A 20,355-nucleotide genomic window follows, 5' to 3' on the forward strand; every position below is an offset into this window, starting at 1 on the left:
AACCAAAAACTCCAAGCATCTCTCTAAATGTTAACAACACTTAATAAGACTTAAGAGTGACATCGAAGAAAAGCATCTTTAAAATGTTTTGTCAGAAACTATCTCATGGTGTGTTTCCTTTTCCCCCATCCAAAACTCCTCAACTTCAAACCCCATTTTGATGCGTCGTACGTAAATCGTCAGCCAAAGCCAAAGAAGGTGGCAGCGGATCCGCTTTTCAAGCCTCAGGCTCAGGGTCTGATTTGATCCTGCTGTACAGTACTACATAGTAGACTTACGGAGGGCATTTCTGGGAAAACAATTTTAAGCAACCTAGAGGCAGCAACTCTTCCCCCTCCCCATACTCCCAAAAAACAAAAAATATTCATGTACGATTTCAGCCGCACAGATGAAATCCAAGAGCACAAGTAGATTCCATCTGTGTGGCTCAGGCCATTCGAGAATGGTTATCATACAAGAACCTGAGCTGCCCTCCCCAATACAAAGGAAAAAGTTGTAAGGGAAGAGGGAAGGCTGTAGGCGGGGGTGGGGGTGGCAGGGAGAAGGTGGGTGGGATGGAGACAGAGGGCAGGCAAGGACTCCAAGAGGGGGAGGGAGAGGAGTCCGGATTAGGTCTCCATTCGGGGACCATGGGGACAAATCTGGACCCTCCATGGAGTGTGGGACCCACCTCTGCCCACACCCCATGGAGGGTCCAGATTTGACCCCTTGCGCCTAAACCAAACTTGAGGAGAGTGGGAGAGGGAGGAGAAGTGGGGGGCCGCATTGTTACGGAGGTGGCAGGAAGGGGAGTAGGAATTATCCTCTTAGCTTCTCTGTTTGGTACAATTCGTCCGGTGCCTCTAATAAGAGGGGGTGTACCTCACCTAGGCAGGGGGTAAGGTGATCATTTACACCCCTTATGATAGATACCTAACAAGAAATCTGAGAGGATAAAGATCCAAAAGGGGAGGGGACGTTGAATTTTCCTTTTTACTGTTCCACTATTGTTCCAAAAGTGGACAGATCTAGGCCGATCCAGATGGAATCGGATTCGGATTTTCAATACTAGCTTTTTAAACCATGCCCATAGGTTATATAATAATATTAAATGATTTTTTTTAAAGCATTTAGGGGCATTCATGTAAATACAAGGATGATAAATACCATTTTTGGCTCATTAAAGTGGTTGGGTGAACCAATCATTTCATAAGTTTTTAAATATTTAGTGGTCGGGTTTGTGCCAGATGCCCTGCTAAAGAGTAAAATATGTCAAGAAAGACGGCTTGTTGCCTTTGTCCAATCTCACATATTTCTACCTTGTTACAAGGTTGCCGGATCTATTCGATGGATATGGGGTCATGGGGAATTCCCTAAGTAAGCAATATGATGTCCCTCTTTCTATAACAAACAAAAAAAAAATAAAACATTTGATGGTCTCTCTTTATTGTATATGTGATTTTTGCTTCTTTTGTTTTTATTTTTCTTTTTTAAGATAATTTACCTAACCTAAGTCACATTACCTACCCTTGCATTAATCAAGAGCAAAGATCTGCTTGAGTCCATTTGCCATTGCTTGGAGCAAATTCAGCATGACAATTCTGACCTCTGGTGCCAACACCTTCATGAAACACTATAACTTAAAAGAAGTATATAATGAAACTTGGATTGAAACATAACAATAGCAGCCCAACCACTACACTTCAGATAACATCCACAATCCATTTGTAAATAAATTGGATGACATGAGATGGAGAAAAATGTTGATAGATTTTGAAAGACATTTGTTTTCGAAAAGTCAAATGAAATACATAGTTATCACTGAAATGGATAATATTAGAGAAACATCTATTAAAGTAAACATGAGCGAACGAAGCAATAACTTAAATAGATCATGTAAAGAAGAAGTCTGGAGCTATTGCATGCGTAATCCTAATGGTCTAATAGCCCAAATATGTTTAAAAACAATGCAAAAGAAAAAATTGTGTCACAATGATGTTAGGGTTTAGGGTTTAAACACAAGGTTGTTTAAAGCATTACACCCTATGTATCAAGTTCGGAATACCCAGGCTGGTACCTCCAGCTAGTATTTATAGGAAAACTAGGGTTTAAGTCAGATGAGCTAATTACTAGATTGCTCCTCACAGCCTGAGCCATAATACAAGTAGAATTATATTAGAACATATAAAGAGATATTATCATAATACCCTTACAAATGATTCATTGAAGGATCGACACGAAGGACAAGAAACATCCACATGAAAAACATTAATAATCCTATCCTTGGTTGTTCAGTCCTCCAATTAAGGCTTTCAAAAAAATAAAAAAAATAAAAAAAAGGGGAAATTTCCTAGATCCACTAGATAAGAAAATTAATTACAAGATAAGTAGGTTTAAAATTAATTTTACATCTATTAGTTTCCATTTTGAAAAGATTTACTTAATCCCCAAAGTTAGTTGTTGCTTATGAAAAACAAAATTATACTTCCTAAAATAACCCTCACATCATTTCATTTTCTCTCCATGTATTTTTTTTAAAATATTTTTATTCAATAATTTCATTTTTAATCACATTATGTGGGACCAATGACCTCCTCTCATCTTCCTCTTCAAAAGCCACATCATCCCTCGCCTGCAACCCTCTCACCTTGTCCTGTAACTCTCCCAATCCCCCTCCCTCTCCCGCTCTCACTCTCACCTCCCCTCCCCTGCAACCCCATCCCATCGTGCTCTCATCAACCCCAGCCCCATCCCTTGCTGCTCTGCCCTCCCCCACCTCACCCCCTGTGTTCAATCCTTCTCCTCTCCATCCAAGTCCCCACCTTCTCTGCTTCCCCCGCTACCTGTCATCCCAACAATTGCTACAACCTTCTCATAATTTAGTTTATCTTTCTCGTCTCGTTCTGGTCTATTGTGTGATCATATAACATAGAGAAATGATAGAAACACCAGATTCTCTTTGACCTCCTCCTCTCTCTCTCTTTTCGGTTTTTGTGTTCGTTTGATTGATGAAAATCAATTTTTAAATATGTAATGTGCCTACAAATCCTCTTCCCAAGTAAGCAGTCATTTCCTTACTACGTCTTGTCTCCATTTTCGCACAATTTGATTCCACCAAATGGTGAAATGCACGTCAAAGGATACAAAGGATACAGTTCTCTCTCCTTAAACATTTCGGCATAGCACCGACTCACAATTTTCCTCTTTGTTACCACTGGCGAATCACTTTCAGTAATGGATATCCGACAATATATAAATTTCTAAGCACTTTCAATTTCGAAACATTTAATTGTTGTTCTCTTTCTCTTTGTCGCATCCGTTAGGCGGATAGTCGCTTGTGTCTCACGGGTTTGTCTCATCAATGAGGATCCAATGAATGCCAATTTGATTCTTGTTGGTCGTCAAATTCAAGATGGAATCCACAATGTTGAGATTGGTGCGGGTTTCAAAGTTTTCGTTTTGTTGCTGTTTCTATGTTCTGTTTCTGCATGTTGTGGTTTTAGGGTTTGATGGCACCGACTTAATTAGAGATAGAGCAAATGGGAAGAACAGGGACTAGTCCCTCCTTTACTTTCCTACAGCTCAAGCTTTAGCTTGGTTCGTAATGAGCTTTTTAGCTTTTTATTTTGTGTAAATTCAAGGCTCTGGAGGAATTTCCTTTCTTGGTGAGGATATGGTGATTTGCGTCCTTCATCCTATTTGTATATTCTGTACGTTAAAACTAAAGGGTTGTGGGTACATGGCTCTGAGTTCTTGAATTCTCATGTTGTTGACTTTGCTGCAAGTCTGCAACTCCAACCTGTACTTTCCTCCGTTTTGTCGTTATTTGAAATTTCATGGGAATACAAGTTCACAGTAACCCCAATCTGCGAGAGCCACCGCTGTTAGTGAAGGGGTGGGTCCCATATAATGTGATTAAAAAAAATAAAAAACATGGAGAGAAGATGAAGTAATGTTAGGGTATTTTAGGAAGTTCAGTTTTATTTTTAAGGAGCAATAACTAACCGTGGGGATTATGTAAATCTTTTCAAAATGGAAACTAATGAATGTAAAATAAATTTTAAACCTACTAACCTTGTAATTAATTTTTTTATCTAGTAGATCTAGGAAATTTCCCCATAAAAATCCTTAAACCTCAGACGTATATTAAGTTCCCAAATTATAGACCTCATCTTTCTTCGTCATTGAAAATAATCCCTCCCCACTTCAGATTTAACAATATTGTGCTGAAGGGAAACTTTCTACAAACAAGCTTTGAACACACCAAGGTTGATTCTTTTGAATGTCCTATTTTGGAGAAGGTCGACCGAGTAGAAACTTTCTACAAACAAGCTGTTTAAATATTGGAATGGCTCTGCATAGCTTTGAACACACCATCCCTTTCAGTCGATCATCTCCAAACTATGACATTCAAAGAATCAAGCTTTGAACATATCATCATGAGTAAATTAAATACAGACATCCAGTATGTTGGGACAAAATTAAGAACAAATCTCCTTGCATGACTGCAAGGAGCCTTCCACATCCTAAGTTTGGTCTGAACATGATTAAAAATATTAATTATTCTAAATCATGGTTTACCATGGTTTTAAGTATTGGTATTGTATCGTCCGTATCGGGCAATATGTATCGGTTTTGCTAGTCATCGATATCGATATTGTATCAATACCGTATCGATAGCACGGTACAAACAAGGGGTAAAATGGTCATAAAACTCATTTTGAAAAGAAATTTAGGGGTATTATTGTCCAATACAACCGATCCAGGCCGATACCGTATCGATATCCTATCAGTTTTATGTGTTGCAAAAGCAAAGGCCTCAACCCGAAAGACATAATCTTAGTGACAGTTTTAGAGGAAAACAGTACATAGACAATAGTACAAAGACGAATCTTTATCGTTCCCAGTACTACTGGGGGTGCTGTGCGCATTGTGCGACACAATATCACCCATGTGTGCACGGTAGGGTTTACTGTGCACACATGGATGGTGCTACATTATACGATGCGCACAGCCCCCCAGTAGTATTGGGGGCAATAATTTCTGTACAAAGAGTGATGGGACGACAATCCTCAACATGCTCAACATTGTTTGGTTTTTTTTAGAATTAAAGAAAGAAGAGTAGGATTAGCACCAAACTCGAGATGGATATTGAGAAACAAAAAATTCATTGACAGAGGAGCATACATCATTTTTTAAATAATCCCAACATTTCTGAAAAATATGACAAATTCCATCATGACTAGGGGTTTTAAGAGCACCAACAATAAACACTGCGTCCCTAACCCCTTCCTCAGTTGCCAGAGCCGATAAATCTAAATTATCATCGTGAGAAATAATTCTATCAACTTTTTGAATAGTCAAAGGTCCTAACTGGTTAAAACTTGTTTCGAAGGGAGAGGGGGGGGGGGGACTGGGGAGTTTTATGCACATATATTAACAATAAAAGAATTTTTAAAAAATTTAAGGGCATTTATGTGAACTTATAAATATTTTATTTACTATTTTGGGATAATCTCTCTCTCTCTCTCTCTCTCTCTCTCTCTCTTTTTTGCTTACAATCAGTATAAAACCCTAAAAAAAATTAGTGAATCAAAACTTATTTTGCCAATTTGAGGTCTAATCCAGCTTTTAAAACTATGATGTCCACATTCCTTTTATAGTTTTGATCTTTTCTCAATTGTTCATGTTTCTCTCACTGTCTCTTATTAATTTATTTTTTCCTTCTACATTGTAGCAATGGTTCATATTGTTATGATTGTTTTAAGTTTTCTGCAAAACATATTTTGAGATAGGGAAAAGGTTCTCTGAGCCACCCGAATAGGGTACACTTGCATTTTTGTGTCTATCTCTCTCTTCACATGAAATGACCTTGCTGTCCTCTAATATACAATGCCCTTTTGTTGCACCTCATCGATGCGCTCCCCCTATGCTGCTTGCTCAGAGCACCCTCTCCCTTTGAAATATGACACTACTAGAATGGATGAAAAATCAAGGCAAAATTAGATAGGACAATTATCTTTGAGCAAGCGGCGTCACCAACACACTCTATCTCTCTATCACTCCTACTGAGACTCTCTCTCCTCTCTCCACCCCTATTGACGAACTATGTTACGCATTCCTCATTGGTTGGCCCCCTCACCTTGTCAACTCAGGTCTTAGAGAATCTATTAAAAAACACATGATAATAAATTGAAATCGAACGAGATAAAAATCGATCAGATTCCAAATTTACCATAATGGCGTGGCTTTAGGAATTTAAGCAGATAGTCAAAATTTTGAATTTGACTAACATCCATATCCGTTTAGGGATATTTGTATCCGGTTAGAGGGTATTCGGATTTGAATTTGCATAATCCCGGAACATAATCTATGTGATTCAAATAACTATCAACTAATATTAAAAAATTATGTAGCTAATAATCTTTAAGATTCTTGAAAATTTGACAAGTTATAAAGAATGAGGAAAAGATCTAAAACAATCCTATATGGAAAGAGGGAAGGTTCAGGTTACATAAGTCAGAGATTTAAACGAATACCCAAAAATTCTAAATCGAATTGCATTCGATCCATATTTGATGAGTTTACATTCTTGGACATGGCCAAAACCTTGCCAAATTCATTCAAGATGGAAACGGGATTGAATGACCAATTGACTCCCCTAGCTTAATTGCGACGTACTATCCATTGCACATTTAAAATGCATCCGATGGTAGCCAGTGCATTTGAGAAGATAAAAATCAAAGAACATGTTTTTAGCCACCGTCGAATGCACTTGTACTGCACCGCACTAGAGAAATAAAATTCATAGTCTAGAGAGTCCTACACATTCAAACAGTACATTATTAGCTAAAGATGAAAAAAGGACACTTGTCATCAGTAAAACAGCTTTTCAATATTTTCCCAAATTATCCCTATACAATGGCAGAAATACTACCGGCCAACGTGTGTGTGGGCAGCAACTCGTTGGATGACTTCTTGGATGGGGGAACTCCTCCATGCGAGAATAAAGATTGAATGGGCCTCAGGAAGACAATAATATTTGGTTTCCGGAGGAAGTGATGAGGAGGAGATTGTGATCTTTGATTCCGACAAGTGGCCTTTCCGTAAATAATTCAATCCACGTGGTTAACATCGTAATTTTAGTTCTTTTATAAACACAAAGACTCACCGACTTCTTTGCAAGTCGTCTACTGCCCTAGGCTATCAGTTCCTTCCCTCTCATCTAGAGTCTCAGTGACAGAGAGAAAGAGAGAAAGAGAGAAAGAGAGTTTAATGTTCTGGTCGCTGTAACTCTTTCTGTTTCCTGCTTCAAAACCATTCCAATGAGAGAGATAAAATAGAGAGAGAGACAGAGAGAGAGAGAGAGATTCAAAGAATCATGAAGCCAAATTTTTTTTCCTTTTCCTTTCCCTGCAATGCTTGACGTACACGCCATTACAGTCCAGAGGGAATGCTCTGTTTACATCTGACCACCATGGGGAATAGGGTTTCATTCTCAGGTATGCGCCTAAATAAATGATACTCATAGTCCGTTTTCTCTGTTAAAAAAACAGCTCAACCTTGGTGGGTTGGAATTGAAATTTTCATTGAAGAGAAAAGCGAGGCTTCTTCTTCTTCTTCACTGAAAAAATCTTACTGGGGAAGATGATACATTTTCTGGTTCTCAATCTTTCCCCTTCTTTTTGTACACTTTTACAGTTTTACTAGCTAATGTTTCCATTACAGGTCGAACATAACCACTTGAGTTCACCGGAAAATGACGTCATAACCGGTCGATCTACGGTCTTTAAAAACGTTTCTGTTGAGGATTTCCTTCTTTAGTTTATTAGGAGAAAGAGAAGGAGAAGAATAATGATAAACTACGAATGGACGGATTCGTCTCCGATGTTACTCTCCGTCGACGATTCCACTCAAGTTTCCGACCAAACTCGTCAGATTTTCGACCATTACAACCAAACCATCGCCGAGAACTATCTCTCTCCTCCCTCTTCCTTTTCTTTCCAGCAACAGCAGAACCAAGCTCATGTCCAGACTCTATACGACTCGAGAGCTTTCTCCCTCTCTTACTCGCAACCTCTGTCACCGGAACTTGTCACCGGAGGCACCAACAACTGCATGGTTTTACCGAAGAACGAGAACTGCGGGTCTGGTTCGATGAGTTTAGATTATCCGCCGAGAATCGGGTTGAACTTGGGCGGTCGAACCTACTTTTCGTCTTCCGATGACGATATCGTGAATCGGTTTTACCGCCAATCCAGACCCATCGAATCTGCACCGTCTAATTCTCCGAAATGTCAGGCCGAGGGCTGCAACGCCGATTTGACACTCGCGAAACATTATCATCGGCGTCACAAGGTCTGCGAGTTTCATTCCAAAGCCTCCACTGTGTTAGCCGGCGGCATGACTCAGCGATTCTGCCAGCAGTGTAGCAGGTATGAAATGACAATCTTACCCTTACTCTCCATTGATATTTTCCTCTCGAGCTCTGGACTGTGAATAGAAAGACGATAATGTCCTTGAGACTTGAGATGAGCTCTTGTCTGCTGGCTAATGATTGGGGTTAGACCGTACATGGGGAAATCCCGAGGGGTATTTTGTGTCCGGAAATATAGTTTCTAAAATGCCCGTTAACGTAGTAGTCTTTTGTTTCTTATATTGGAATGGGAAGAAAAAAAAAAATTTGTTGTTAAAGAGACTCTGAAATCTGAAACAGGTTTCACCTTCTATCGGAGTTCGATCAAGGAAAGAGAAGTTGCAGGAAACGGTTGGCCGATCACAATCGTAGGAGGAGGAAATCACAACCCCAACAACCACAAACTCAACTACACCAACAATCTCATCAGGAGAGCAGTCAGAGTTCTCCCTCTGAAACTCTTGCAAGTAAGCTTTTATTTTTCTTAATCTTTTGGAACAACCTAGTTTTGAAAATTCACGTTTTGAAATCTGGGTTATGTTTATATTTTGTAGGGTCATCTCCAGAAACGTCGATTGTGCATTCATCGGCGGTGACAGTTGCAGTCTCGTCGGCATCTCTGTTTTCTCAGGTGGGGAACTTTCGACCCTACGAGCGTAACCAGAGCATGGGCTGGGACGAAGAGGAAGAAGCTTGTGGACGGAAGAGGGGATTGGAATTTAAGAACTGAGGAGAGATGGAGGTATGCATTACCCGTCTTCTTCTTCTTCTTCTTTGGAGATGATCTTACCGTCAACATCAATGAAAGCTTATCTTTGATTTCTGATGATGTGGAGTTATAAGCATCTGTTTCTCTTCTTCTGAAGTGTAAGAAATACGACTCGGCGAATAATTGTTCAGTTACAAGGGAGTGGATGGGAAACTCGGTTCTAGCTCTAGCTTTTCTGTGATGGTTTTCATTTGCTTTTCCCTGTTAAAAAGTGTTTTTCAGTACTCTTTTGGCATTTCTGTATTCGCTTAACCTCAGTTGCAAAAGTGTGTACAATGACTTTAATGATATAATAGCCCTCGACATTACAGGCTTCGTTAGAATTTGGAAGGGATGTTGTGGTCAATTCTCCACATTACTACTACTACTTTAGTTTCTGGTACAGGTGCTGGTGGGTTGACAATTAGGTACTTAGCTCTAATATTTGAGAGATGGGTCACGGTTTTACTCTTAGTCTGTGTTTGGTTGGTATGTATTTTCAGAACAGATTATGGGTCATGAATATATTGTAATATGAGCAAATAAAGAAGGATTGGGTTTCAGAATGTGTCCTCGCCCACAATCTATTATAAGAATGCATATCAAACACAATCTTAATAAAAAATTTGTTGTAAAGAATTTTACCATTCATCGAGAACAATAATGTTATTACACATCATAATTAACTGTTTTTATACGGATCCAGATCTTCTATGGCGTGCTGCCCCGTCTTGCGCCGGCTGCGTAAACACAGGTCCATGCGTAATGACCGCCTTACCCTCGCTCGGGCAGGGGTAAGGCGATCATTGTGCACGACCCTATGTTTGCGCAGTACGCACAGGACAGGGCTGCGGACTGTAGAGGATCTGTCTTTTTATACACAGTAGAACGAGATTTTCTCATGTCACAATGAAGGGAGGAATTAGGAATTCCTTCAACTATAACTATCATTGTACTTGGATGCGTGTTAGAAAATAGTGAAAGACATTTTAGATCTCTAATAGATTAAAAGGAATAATAATGACAATTTCGTCGGTATTTCCTCCATGATATTTTTTTTTTTTTTGGATAACGAGGGTATCTGCGTACATTGCCTTGATAAATCCCCCCAGCAATGGGGCGGTCCAACAAAACCTCTGTCACAACGGCCAACTAGCTTTCGATGAAGAGATGACTGGCCCAAGGTGAGGGCAGTGGAATTCGAACTTAGGACTAGGGCTGTAAATGAATAATCGAAAATCTGAATTCGATCTGCGTCCATATTCGATTAGGGGCATCCATATTCATTTAGAGATATCTCGAAAAAAATCAGAATACTCCAATAAAAATCTGTCCGAGAAAAAAATCCGAATACTTAATAATAAAAAATTAAACAAATAATGATCTTAAGGGTTTTTGAAGATTCAATATGTTTTAGAATATGAGGAAAAGAGAAAGATGATCTAAGAGACATGGATTGAGAGTGAATTGTATCCACTAGGGGGAGGAAGGTCCTGGTTACACAAAGCAGAGATGTAAACAGATGGTAAAAAAATCCGAATTCAATCTGCATCCAAATCCGTTTAAAGGTATCTGTATTCGGCCAGGGAATATTCGAATTCGATCCACATCCAAATCCGTTTAGAGGTATCCGTATTCGGCCAGGGAATATCCGAATCCGACCACATTTGATCTGTATCTGAGCCGAATCTGATCCGTTTACAGGCCTACTTCGTTTACGGTTCACCCCAGTTCTTTACCACCAACCCAACACCCCTAGGTAAGGGTGTTAAACGGTTAGGTTCAAACCGTTTAACTAAATGGTCTCAATTGTGAAACATAATCGAACCATTTATTGAACGGTTTTGATTTTAAATGGTTTGGTTCGATTCGATATATGGTTTCTGTTTGATTTTGGCACATTTATGTATATTTAAGAGTGTTAAACGGTTCGCTACAGTTCAAACTGTTTAACCAGACGGCCTCAATTTTAAAACCATAATCGAATAATTTATTAAACGATTTTACGATTTTGATTTAAACGATTCGATTCGATTTCGATAAATGGTTTCGATTTGATTTTGACACCCTTACCCCTAGGTTCCTCCACGGTGATTGAAGAGAAACTTTCTCTTCCGAATATTATCATTTTAATGGTGGTTACAAACATTGTGGACAGATGGCCAATTAATTACAAGGAGAACAAGCATTAAGATAGGGAAAGGCCGTGGGGCCCCATGGGCCCATTAACCAATTGATTGATATCTCTGTGAATCAAAGGAGTCATGTGCGTGTTTGGGTTTGGTGGAGCCGCCTGATACCGATGAACCTCCTCAGCTCCTACTTTTTTTGACCACTACCTTAATGCTGTTTTTTTGGAATTTTGGGATGGCACGTTTCGCTTGTGCTCCAAAACCTAACCCTTTTGACAAATACCTTAATTAGTGAACCACATCTTATACTTTATGCTTTAATTTGAAAACAAAAATTTCTCAAGATTAATTAATGTATGATTAACAAGTTTCTATCTTGGTTTGGATGAAAGGTGGCGGATTCAGGGCAGGGATTTGAAATTTGCTTTCTAAAATTTTATGTGGGTTCTTATTAGTCCTTGTACGCTGGTGCAGGTGTTACACGATCAGACAACCATTTCTTTGTCTTTTTTTTATCATCAAGTAAAACAGATCAGAAAAGTGAAGTAATTGCACCCACTCTTAGCTAAAGTCGCTTAGGGTGTCAAAAAAGCATATTGATCCTGTTAAACCGATCAAAATCGATTGTATTAAAGCCAACCAATCAAATATTTTTTCCATTTGATTTAGGTTTTTGTTAAGATTCTATGCGAAAAGCGGAAAAAATAGCCCTACATCGGATATGAATGAAGAATGTGAGGAGTTTGTAGGTACTTAGACATCTTCTCTCTAATGACTAGCTTTTGAGGACGAGAAAAATTTTGCTACTCTGCTGGCAGTCAAGGAAATGGAATAATTCACTTCCCCTTTGGGTTCATAACTACTCTCTTAGGTCTTAGTATTTTCTAAAATACCTTTTAAGATCCCATTTCTTTAGCTGCAAGCAGGATAGCAGGAACATTCTTGCTACAAGTGTAGTACCAAAATTTCGTCGTTAATGAGGATGACTTCTATCCAAGTCCTTAACGAGTGGTACTGAAGCCAAGGTTGTCAGGGCCAGAGTGTGGTGCAACCAAACTTGGGGGCAAAGCAAGGGCGTGGGATCCCGATGTGATCTTGGATAGTCCCTTACAATTTTGATTTATAGAAAACATGAATAGATATACATTCGATACAATAATGCATGGTTTTTCTTTATCTATAAATAACAAAATAACAAAAATGACAGTACATGAAACTGTTAATTTTCATAATTATTTTTTATCTTATGTGAACCACATCAAATAGCTTAGTGTTACTTTGCATAAAGAATTTCCCAACAATGTAAGTGTCATTAGATATGAACAAGTCATGCATGGTTTTAGTGCATGATATCGGATCTGGTATCGATCACCTGCAAAACTGATACAATACCGATTTGGTCTCGAAATGGATCGGCTGTATCGGACAAATTTATCCCTATTTTCCTTTAAAAATGGGGGTTTTAACCATTTTACCCATTGTCCGCACTGTGTCACCAATACATATCAACACGGTATTGGGATCGGTGATCAAGGTTTAAAGTATTGGTATCGGGTGTCATATCAGAAGGATGGTTTTAAGAGATGTATCGTATCATATTGGAGAGACGCAAGACACACTAGATACATATGAAAATGATCAAGAAATAAATGAAACTGCTTAGGATGTATGAAAAATATAGTTTTGAAGCATAAAACATTATAAATAAGTAATATGTACAATATATAAATTATAAAACATAGAACAAAATACGATGAGACAAGTGCATTCAATTGAGTATATATAAAATATGATTTCTTACATGTAATAATACCAATTTTTTTAGGTATCGTATTGATATCATATCGTATCGATACGTTAAAATAAGATGCATATCGATTAATATCGACGAATACAAAAAGATACTTTAAACCTTTGTCGGTGACTAACAAAACCAGTATGCATCATCCAACACGGGTACCTCAAAGCATGAAGTGATCATCATTCATCTATTACTATGGACAGAGAATTTGTGGATGCTAAAGGAAGTCTAGACTCTCTAGATGTGTTTCCCCTTAAGCTTTTTTGTATCACGTTGAAAGGTGATAGGTGAGATGTTTTATATGGTTTGATTGTTTTGACATTTTGTTCAAGCAACAAAATGATACTAAACTTGAATGTGTATGCGAGTGAGATTTCCTTAACGATATAAAAGAAGTCTTATGGGTCCCTTAATTGTTTCCTTTCCTAAAGCATATGAAGTTGGAGCATTTTAAGGAGTGAAAGAAGAAAGGAAGAATAAAAAGATGAATCATGAATAAGGAGAACATAATAGAAACGCAACTTTAATTAGTTTTTGTGGTGTTTGGAGTTTTGGAGGTTGTCTGCAGTTGAGACCTTAGAGAGAGAGAGAGAGAGAGAGAGAGAGAGAGAGAGAGAGAACGGGCTGCCGGCTGCCATGCCTCAATTTCAGTAAATATGATACCCCACAAACCTCTTTTCCATCCCACCTCTTTGGTTTTTTGTGTATTAGAAACTATATACCCCTAAAAATTGGGGCAAACCCTAAATCCTCTCTCGATCTCTCTCTTTCACATATATTATAAAATTCTTAGATGAATCCATCCTCAATTAAGGTTAGTTCGTGTTGATGTATATATACATTGAAATGGTAACAAATATGGAATCAAAATCGGGAGATCAAACGTTCTATTTTTGAGAGATACATTAAAAGAGTTTGCCCGATATCTCTTCTCTCTCCATGTCATGCGAAGGAAATATTGCGTAAGCTCATGTGCAAAAAGGAACCATGGGAAGCGAACAGTTCAACTCCTTTGGTTGGAGTTAATGTGGCATCTTGATTGGTTGTTACCAATCCCCACCAATAATAACCAAACAATCAAAGAAGACTCTCACTTTGATCACGTGCATTGCACGAGCGACCTGCAAACACCCTGATCAGACAGGGCCCTCACTCTCTAGAAGGCCGTTCCACGTGCCACCATTTGAAAAGTATTTGCCATTAACATCACTTGACTCACAAGAGACTTTAGCAGGCAATAAGGATATATGGCCCATTGGTGGACCCTTAGGCGTGCAGACGCATTAAAGAATTAAGACAAAGACAAAAAGATAAAGGTTAAATTATACCCCTCCCCTCCCCTTAGGAAGGAGTTGGAAAGGGACCTCCAACCGCTGGAGGTGAAGAAATTCTTTGATGCGTCTGTTAGGTGAAAATATTGAGGTAAATCAGTTTTTCTTGTGAATAATAGCCAAAGTCATTTGGTTGGACTTTGGATAAAATGATGGGATTTTAAAGTGTCACATCAATATACGAAGCAAATTAATGATGTCCGTTGAGTTTTTGTAAGAGCATCATTTTAAATTAATCAAACAATATTGGAGTGAGATTTTGAAGTGTCACATCAGTATTTTCTATATTCCAATTCTCCCACATTACTTAAGTCCCTTCTAAACAAACATGACTTAAAAGTAATAAATTAAAAGATATAGTTTCCTTCCACCCAAGGTGAATGGAGTGGGAATGAGTATTGAAAAGATATTTTGAAACATACAAAATCTTTAACCCTAAGATGGTGGGTGATCCGTCCTCTATGGGTGGAGGAAAACTTTATCCTAAATTAGAAATAAGAGTAGAGTTATGGTTGTGAGACTTTGATTAATCATCAACAGTTTGCAACTTAATGAGAGAAAGGAGAGAGAATAATTGATCTCAAAATCAAAGGTAAAAACCTAATATTTTATTAGGATAAAGTTTCCTGTCCGGGTGTGTGGCCTACGCCAGCACTCCCATGAGTCTATCTCTCTTCTTCCCATGTAAAAAGATGCATCTGTCCCCTTGATTTAAGGAGGAAAGAGATAGACACAAGGGAGTACTGGCGTAGGCCACACTCCCGTGCAGAAAACTACTTCCCTATTTAATTTGTCATGAATTTTATAGAATTTGACAAATCTCAACTCTTCATCAAGTAATTAAGAGGTGTCTTTCGTAGGACGTGGGATCCAAAAGAGAAGACTTTCCATAAAGATGAACCGTTCGTCTTCGCCACACTTCTTCTAACTCTCTTTATCTTTTCAAGTAATTATTTAAACAAGGGATTGTCGATCTAAATAACAACTCTATAGGTGTATTTAGAATTTGACACTTTTTTTAATTGTATCGTTTTATTCCCAAAAGTTCTTTAAGTTGGGGGTATAAAAGAATTTTTAAAAAATAACTTGAAAGAGATGACAAGCTTGTTGTCATGAACACATTGACAGGTAAATGGATCAACTTTAGTTTTTAATCATCTATGAAATATGTGATCCATACTACAAACGTTGTTGTTGTACTGCATGTAATATATTAAATTACACATCACCCCCTTATTTTCAAACGAAATTCAAATCAACCCCTTATTTTTAAAAATACTCAAATCACCCCCTGTTTTAGACCCCAATATGACAAATTAGTCCCTACCGTTAGTTTTATGCTGTTAGGTGATGATGTCAGTCAGTTAAATAAATTTAAATCCCTAAACTATCCTTGACATCCAAACATAGATTTTGAAGGGTAGAATTGTAAATTTAATTTTAATGTTTTAATACAAGGGTAAAATAATCCTTTCACACCAAAAACTAACAGCAGACTAACACCGTTAATGTAGAGAGGGACGGATGAGTATTTTAAAAAACCAAGGGATGATTTGAGTTTCGTTTGAAAACCAGAGAATGAAAAGTAATTTACCCTAAATGCTATACATTGCAATGCATGCTTTCTTCTTGCTTACCTAAGAAATTGAGGTTTTACTAAACAAGAAAACGTGATAGTATATTTTCAGTCACCTTAATCATTGTTAAAATCTACATCAAAGAATTTCAATTCCATACCCCAAGTTCACCAATACCAGCATATAGTTTTAAACCTTTGTGACTTACAAGTATTTTAAAATTCTCTTAACAACTTTTCAATGTTTCAATCCTGGATTAGATTGAAATCGACTCACTAATCCAATTGCATAACATATGCCAAGCCTTGTACAAATCATTATATACATCATGCTTCCATTACCAGAGCATAAGGTACACTTTCCATGATTTTATTATCTTGATCATTGTTGGGGTACATTGACTTGTCAAGTTTTTGTCCCTTGCTTAAAAGTGTACTACTTGCTTAGCAATTTTTCAATGTAATGTTGTTGATAAAAATACGAAAGTTTTGATTCTCTAGCTTTAATATTTGATGTCCAAGACATATGAAACTTCGTCCTCAAGGATTTCATCTCAAATCTCTAGTTCAAATACATCTTAGTCTTCTCAATCATGTCCATATCATTTTTTTTCTTGCAATATACCATCCACATACATATTGATAAATCCTTAGCTAAAAACCATCTGACAATTGTATATATATGTCTTCAGTTAAATTTTCATTAGAAAAGTACGTTGTTTTGACATTCATTTTGTATTAGCTCATAATCCAATCTTGCAACTACCATAATAATTTTTATTGACACAAATTTTTAAACAAAAAAAATATATGTCAACAAAGTCTATACCGGGTTCTTCTGTAAAACCATTTGCAGCTAACCTTGCTTTATATCCTTCTAGAATACCATCGGCTTTAAGTTTCGTTTAAGGACTCACTTACAACCAATGGCTTTCCTGCCTCCCGAAAGATCTATTAGTTCTCAAACTCCATTTTTTTCAATAGTCACAAACTCTTTTTCTATGGCTTTTTGCTAGTATTAGGCATCTGCTGCTAATTTCATAGCTTGCTAATAATTACTTGGATATTCAGTAAAATTCTCCACCTTTATCCTTATTTTGTTTGACAAAACATAATTATCACGAAATATAGATAAAGGTGTTCTAGACCTTTTTCTCCCACTAGTACCAATTTTAGTTTTTATTAGCTAGAGCATCCTCTTCATCATGAGGATGAATGAGATTAAACCTGTCATCATTGTTGTTATGTAAATTTTCTCGAGTTATAAAATCTTGATGTTCAATGATAGAATTTTCTCTAGGATATATATTACCTGTTTCACTTGTTCAAAGAAAACAATATCTCTATTTTATATTAATCATTTATCCTTATGGTAGAACCTATACTCTAAACCATTAATTATTTGTATATCCTATGAATCTGCATTCATAGGTTTAGTCGTTTACTTAGCATATCCATTAATGGTATAGGCATAAGAACATGAGTTTTACATTCCCATAGGAGATAAATGGTATATTTATAAGAACATGAGCTTTAAATCCCAATACTCGTAGATTTGATAAATTTGGTTTTCTTCCAGTCCAGTATTCAAATGGAGTGAGTCTCCTATATTTAGTTGTAACTCTATTAAGTAGTGTCTAAATGACACATCTATTGGTGTATTTAGAACTTGACACATTCATTTAATTGTCTCTTGTCTTATTCCCAAAGACATTTAATGTATTTTTTTTCAATGAGGGTAAATTTGTCATTTCATAGGAATTGCATTAAATATTGCATGAAATGATTTTCGACTTTTTGAAAACCTCGTTTTTTACTTATACATTAAATAACATTTGGAAATAAAACAAGAGATCAAAAAAGTAAGGTTACAAAAAATCCCATTAATTATATGGGTTGTGGTACTTAAGGCTTCACACTAAAAGGTAAATTGAAAATCTGGATGCATTAAAATTGATCTAACCATTTTCATAAGAGTTTTGTTTTGCGTCTCAACTATGCTATTTTGTTCCGGTGTACGTATATGACATTGTATTTAATAATTTCATGCCATTATGTTCATTTGTTGCATTTTTAGTTATTCACATTTCTAGTTTAGCCAAGTAATAAGAAGATCGGCTTAGTCGAGTAGATCAAGGTGCCTTCACATTAATTCCCTAGACCGTAACATTGACCCAAGTTCAACCAATTCCCCAATGGATGGTTGCGGAGTCATTGTAAGGATACTATAATAGAAATTGAATTAGAATAAAAGGGTAATCGAGGTTGTTTAGACAAAGGAATGAAAAACATTATCACTTACATGAGGTAAGTTCATTATAAGAAGGTAAAGAAAATTCCCTCATATATTATTTTATTTAGTGGCTCGATCGAAAGGCAACGATGGCACAATTCAAACAAGAAAAATGTAGAAAAGAGATAAATGTATGTGTGTGTGAGATCTACCTGAAAATTATAAAGCCCCATCATGTTCATGCATGTCTCTCAATTATTTTACTTGGTAACATAGCCAATAATATGATGAAATATTTTGAATACCAAAGCTTTCAGGAGTGGAAGGAAGTTGGTACAGAGGGAGAGATCTGAATCTAGATCGAGATGCCACGGCTGAGAAAATGTTGTAGGTGAGTGAGAGGGATATTAGGAAATTTCAAGATACCATGTAAAATATGGAGATTGGAATATTAATTGATTATGGCATTGTCTCTTGTGTGTGAGACACAGTGGTCATTTTCCATTCCATGGCTTCATGATTTATGTATGAACGAGGTCATTGGTTGTACACACTCTGAAAATCAGTAAAATTCCCCTTTATCAAAAAATAAAATAAAATTTGTAGTACTCTCTTAAAGGGCACTTTGGACATTCTTGTGTCGTGAATTCCTAATCTCTGTTTAAATAATAAGGAAGTCAGTAAAAATCGCCAAAAAATAAGTAAGTTGACGGAACCTTAATTTTTGCCAGCCAACGAATCTTGGAATTCGTCGGCGAAAAAAGCCCTATTTCGTTGGCGAATCAGGATTCTTGTTGGTAAACTGGAGTTTCATCGGCGAATTTGGGTTTTCTCCAACGAAATCAAGAACCTTTTACATTGGCAAAAACTCCAAATTTTATGGCGAAAACTTTTCTTCATTTTGGGTATATATATATAGTTGTTCAAAAAATAGAAAAAAAGATAGTTAAAATATCTAGAAAAATCCAAAAGAAAGGAAATTTCGAAGAAAGAAAATTCTGAAGGAGAAGTTCTAGGAATGCCCTTGAGGGTCTGGAATATCATCATAACCATAGAGGTGCTGTATGAATAAAATGGTCCAAATAGGTAATTTCTTACCATTTTCCTAATATCAATTATTTACTTCCGAAATAGTTAAATATTCCCTTTTTAGCTGTTATACTGTTCAAATAGAGATTTCTAAAATAGTTAAATGTTCCCTTTTTAGCTGCCTATACGGCTCAAATAGGGATTTCCCAAATACTTGAATATCTCTTTTTCACCCGTTATATCGCCCAAACAGAGATTCGTAAAATAATTATAATCTCTAAATTATGCAGTATTCCATTTCATGTTGAAAGGTTGCCCAATTGATTTTCAAAATGATTCTTCATCTATTCTTGTCTTCATCCCTATTGAGGGTATATTGGTGGTCTGGGCAGTTATACTAATGCCCAGATTCAGTCTTCTTTTCCTCTTTCCTCCCCCTCCCCCTCCCCCCACCTTTTCATTCATATTATTATATATCTAATTCTCAACCTAATTACTTAGATTAGGATTATATTACTGTTTTATGATGCATGCTAATCAATTAATAGTATAAGTGTTTTACCAAAAAAAATTAAATTAATAGTATAAGTGTGAAAAAGCTTCACACCATGTAACTTTGAACATACTTAGAGATCTAAGAAGATCCTTATCTCATCTAGATTCAGGCCAGATTTGATATGATTTTTATTTCAATTTCGAATTGATTTCATCAAATAGTCAACAAATAGATTTTTAGTTAAAAAATTGAAATTGTTTTGATTGTATCAATATGAAATGTTTCAAGAATAAAAAATCCATTTTGTAGTTCAACTTCTAAGAGTAGATTCTTTATATTTCTTTGGGAAGGGTGATGGTAGTGGTGGTGGTGGCGGGCTAGTAGTGGTAGTGGTAACGGTGGTGGTGATGGTGGCGGGGTAGTAGTGGCAGTGGTAACGGTGGTAGTGGTGGCGGCGGCGGTGGTGGTGGTGGCGATGGGGTAGTGATGGCAATGGTGGTGGTGGCAGCGTGGAAGTGATGGTAACGGTGGTAGTGGTGGGGTAGTCATACCAAATTAGGCCTTAGCCTTTACAGTTAGAACTAAAAAACTTAGATTAACTATAACAAACAATG

At 37.0% G+C, this 20,355-nt stretch overlaps 1 protein-coding gene across 1 annotated transcript; it reads left to right on the forward strand.

Moving 5' to 3' along the window:
- Window positions 1-7,627: 7,627 nt before the first annotated feature.
- LOC122659806 (squamosa promoter-binding-like protein 8) lies at window positions 7,628-9,155 on the forward strand. Its single transcript, XM_043854942.1, has 3 exons — window positions 7,628-8,414; window positions 8,696-8,862; window positions 8,950-9,155. The coding sequence occupies exons 1-3, from the start codon at window positions 7,834-7,836 to the stop codon at window positions 9,123-9,125; spliced, it is 924 nt and encodes a 307-aa protein (XP_043710877.1). The 5' UTR covers window positions 7,628-7,833; the 3' UTR covers window positions 9,126-9,155.
- Window positions 9,156-20,355: the final 11,200 nt, after the last annotated feature.

The sequence above is a fragment of the Telopea speciosissima genome, chromosome 1 (assembly GCF_018873765.1).
Source record: "Telopea speciosissima isolate NSW1024214 ecotype Mountain lineage chromosome 1, Tspe_v1, whole genome shotgun sequence".
Classification (NCBI taxonomy): domain Eukaryota; kingdom Viridiplantae; phylum Streptophyta; class Magnoliopsida; order Proteales; family Proteaceae; genus Telopea; species Telopea speciosissima.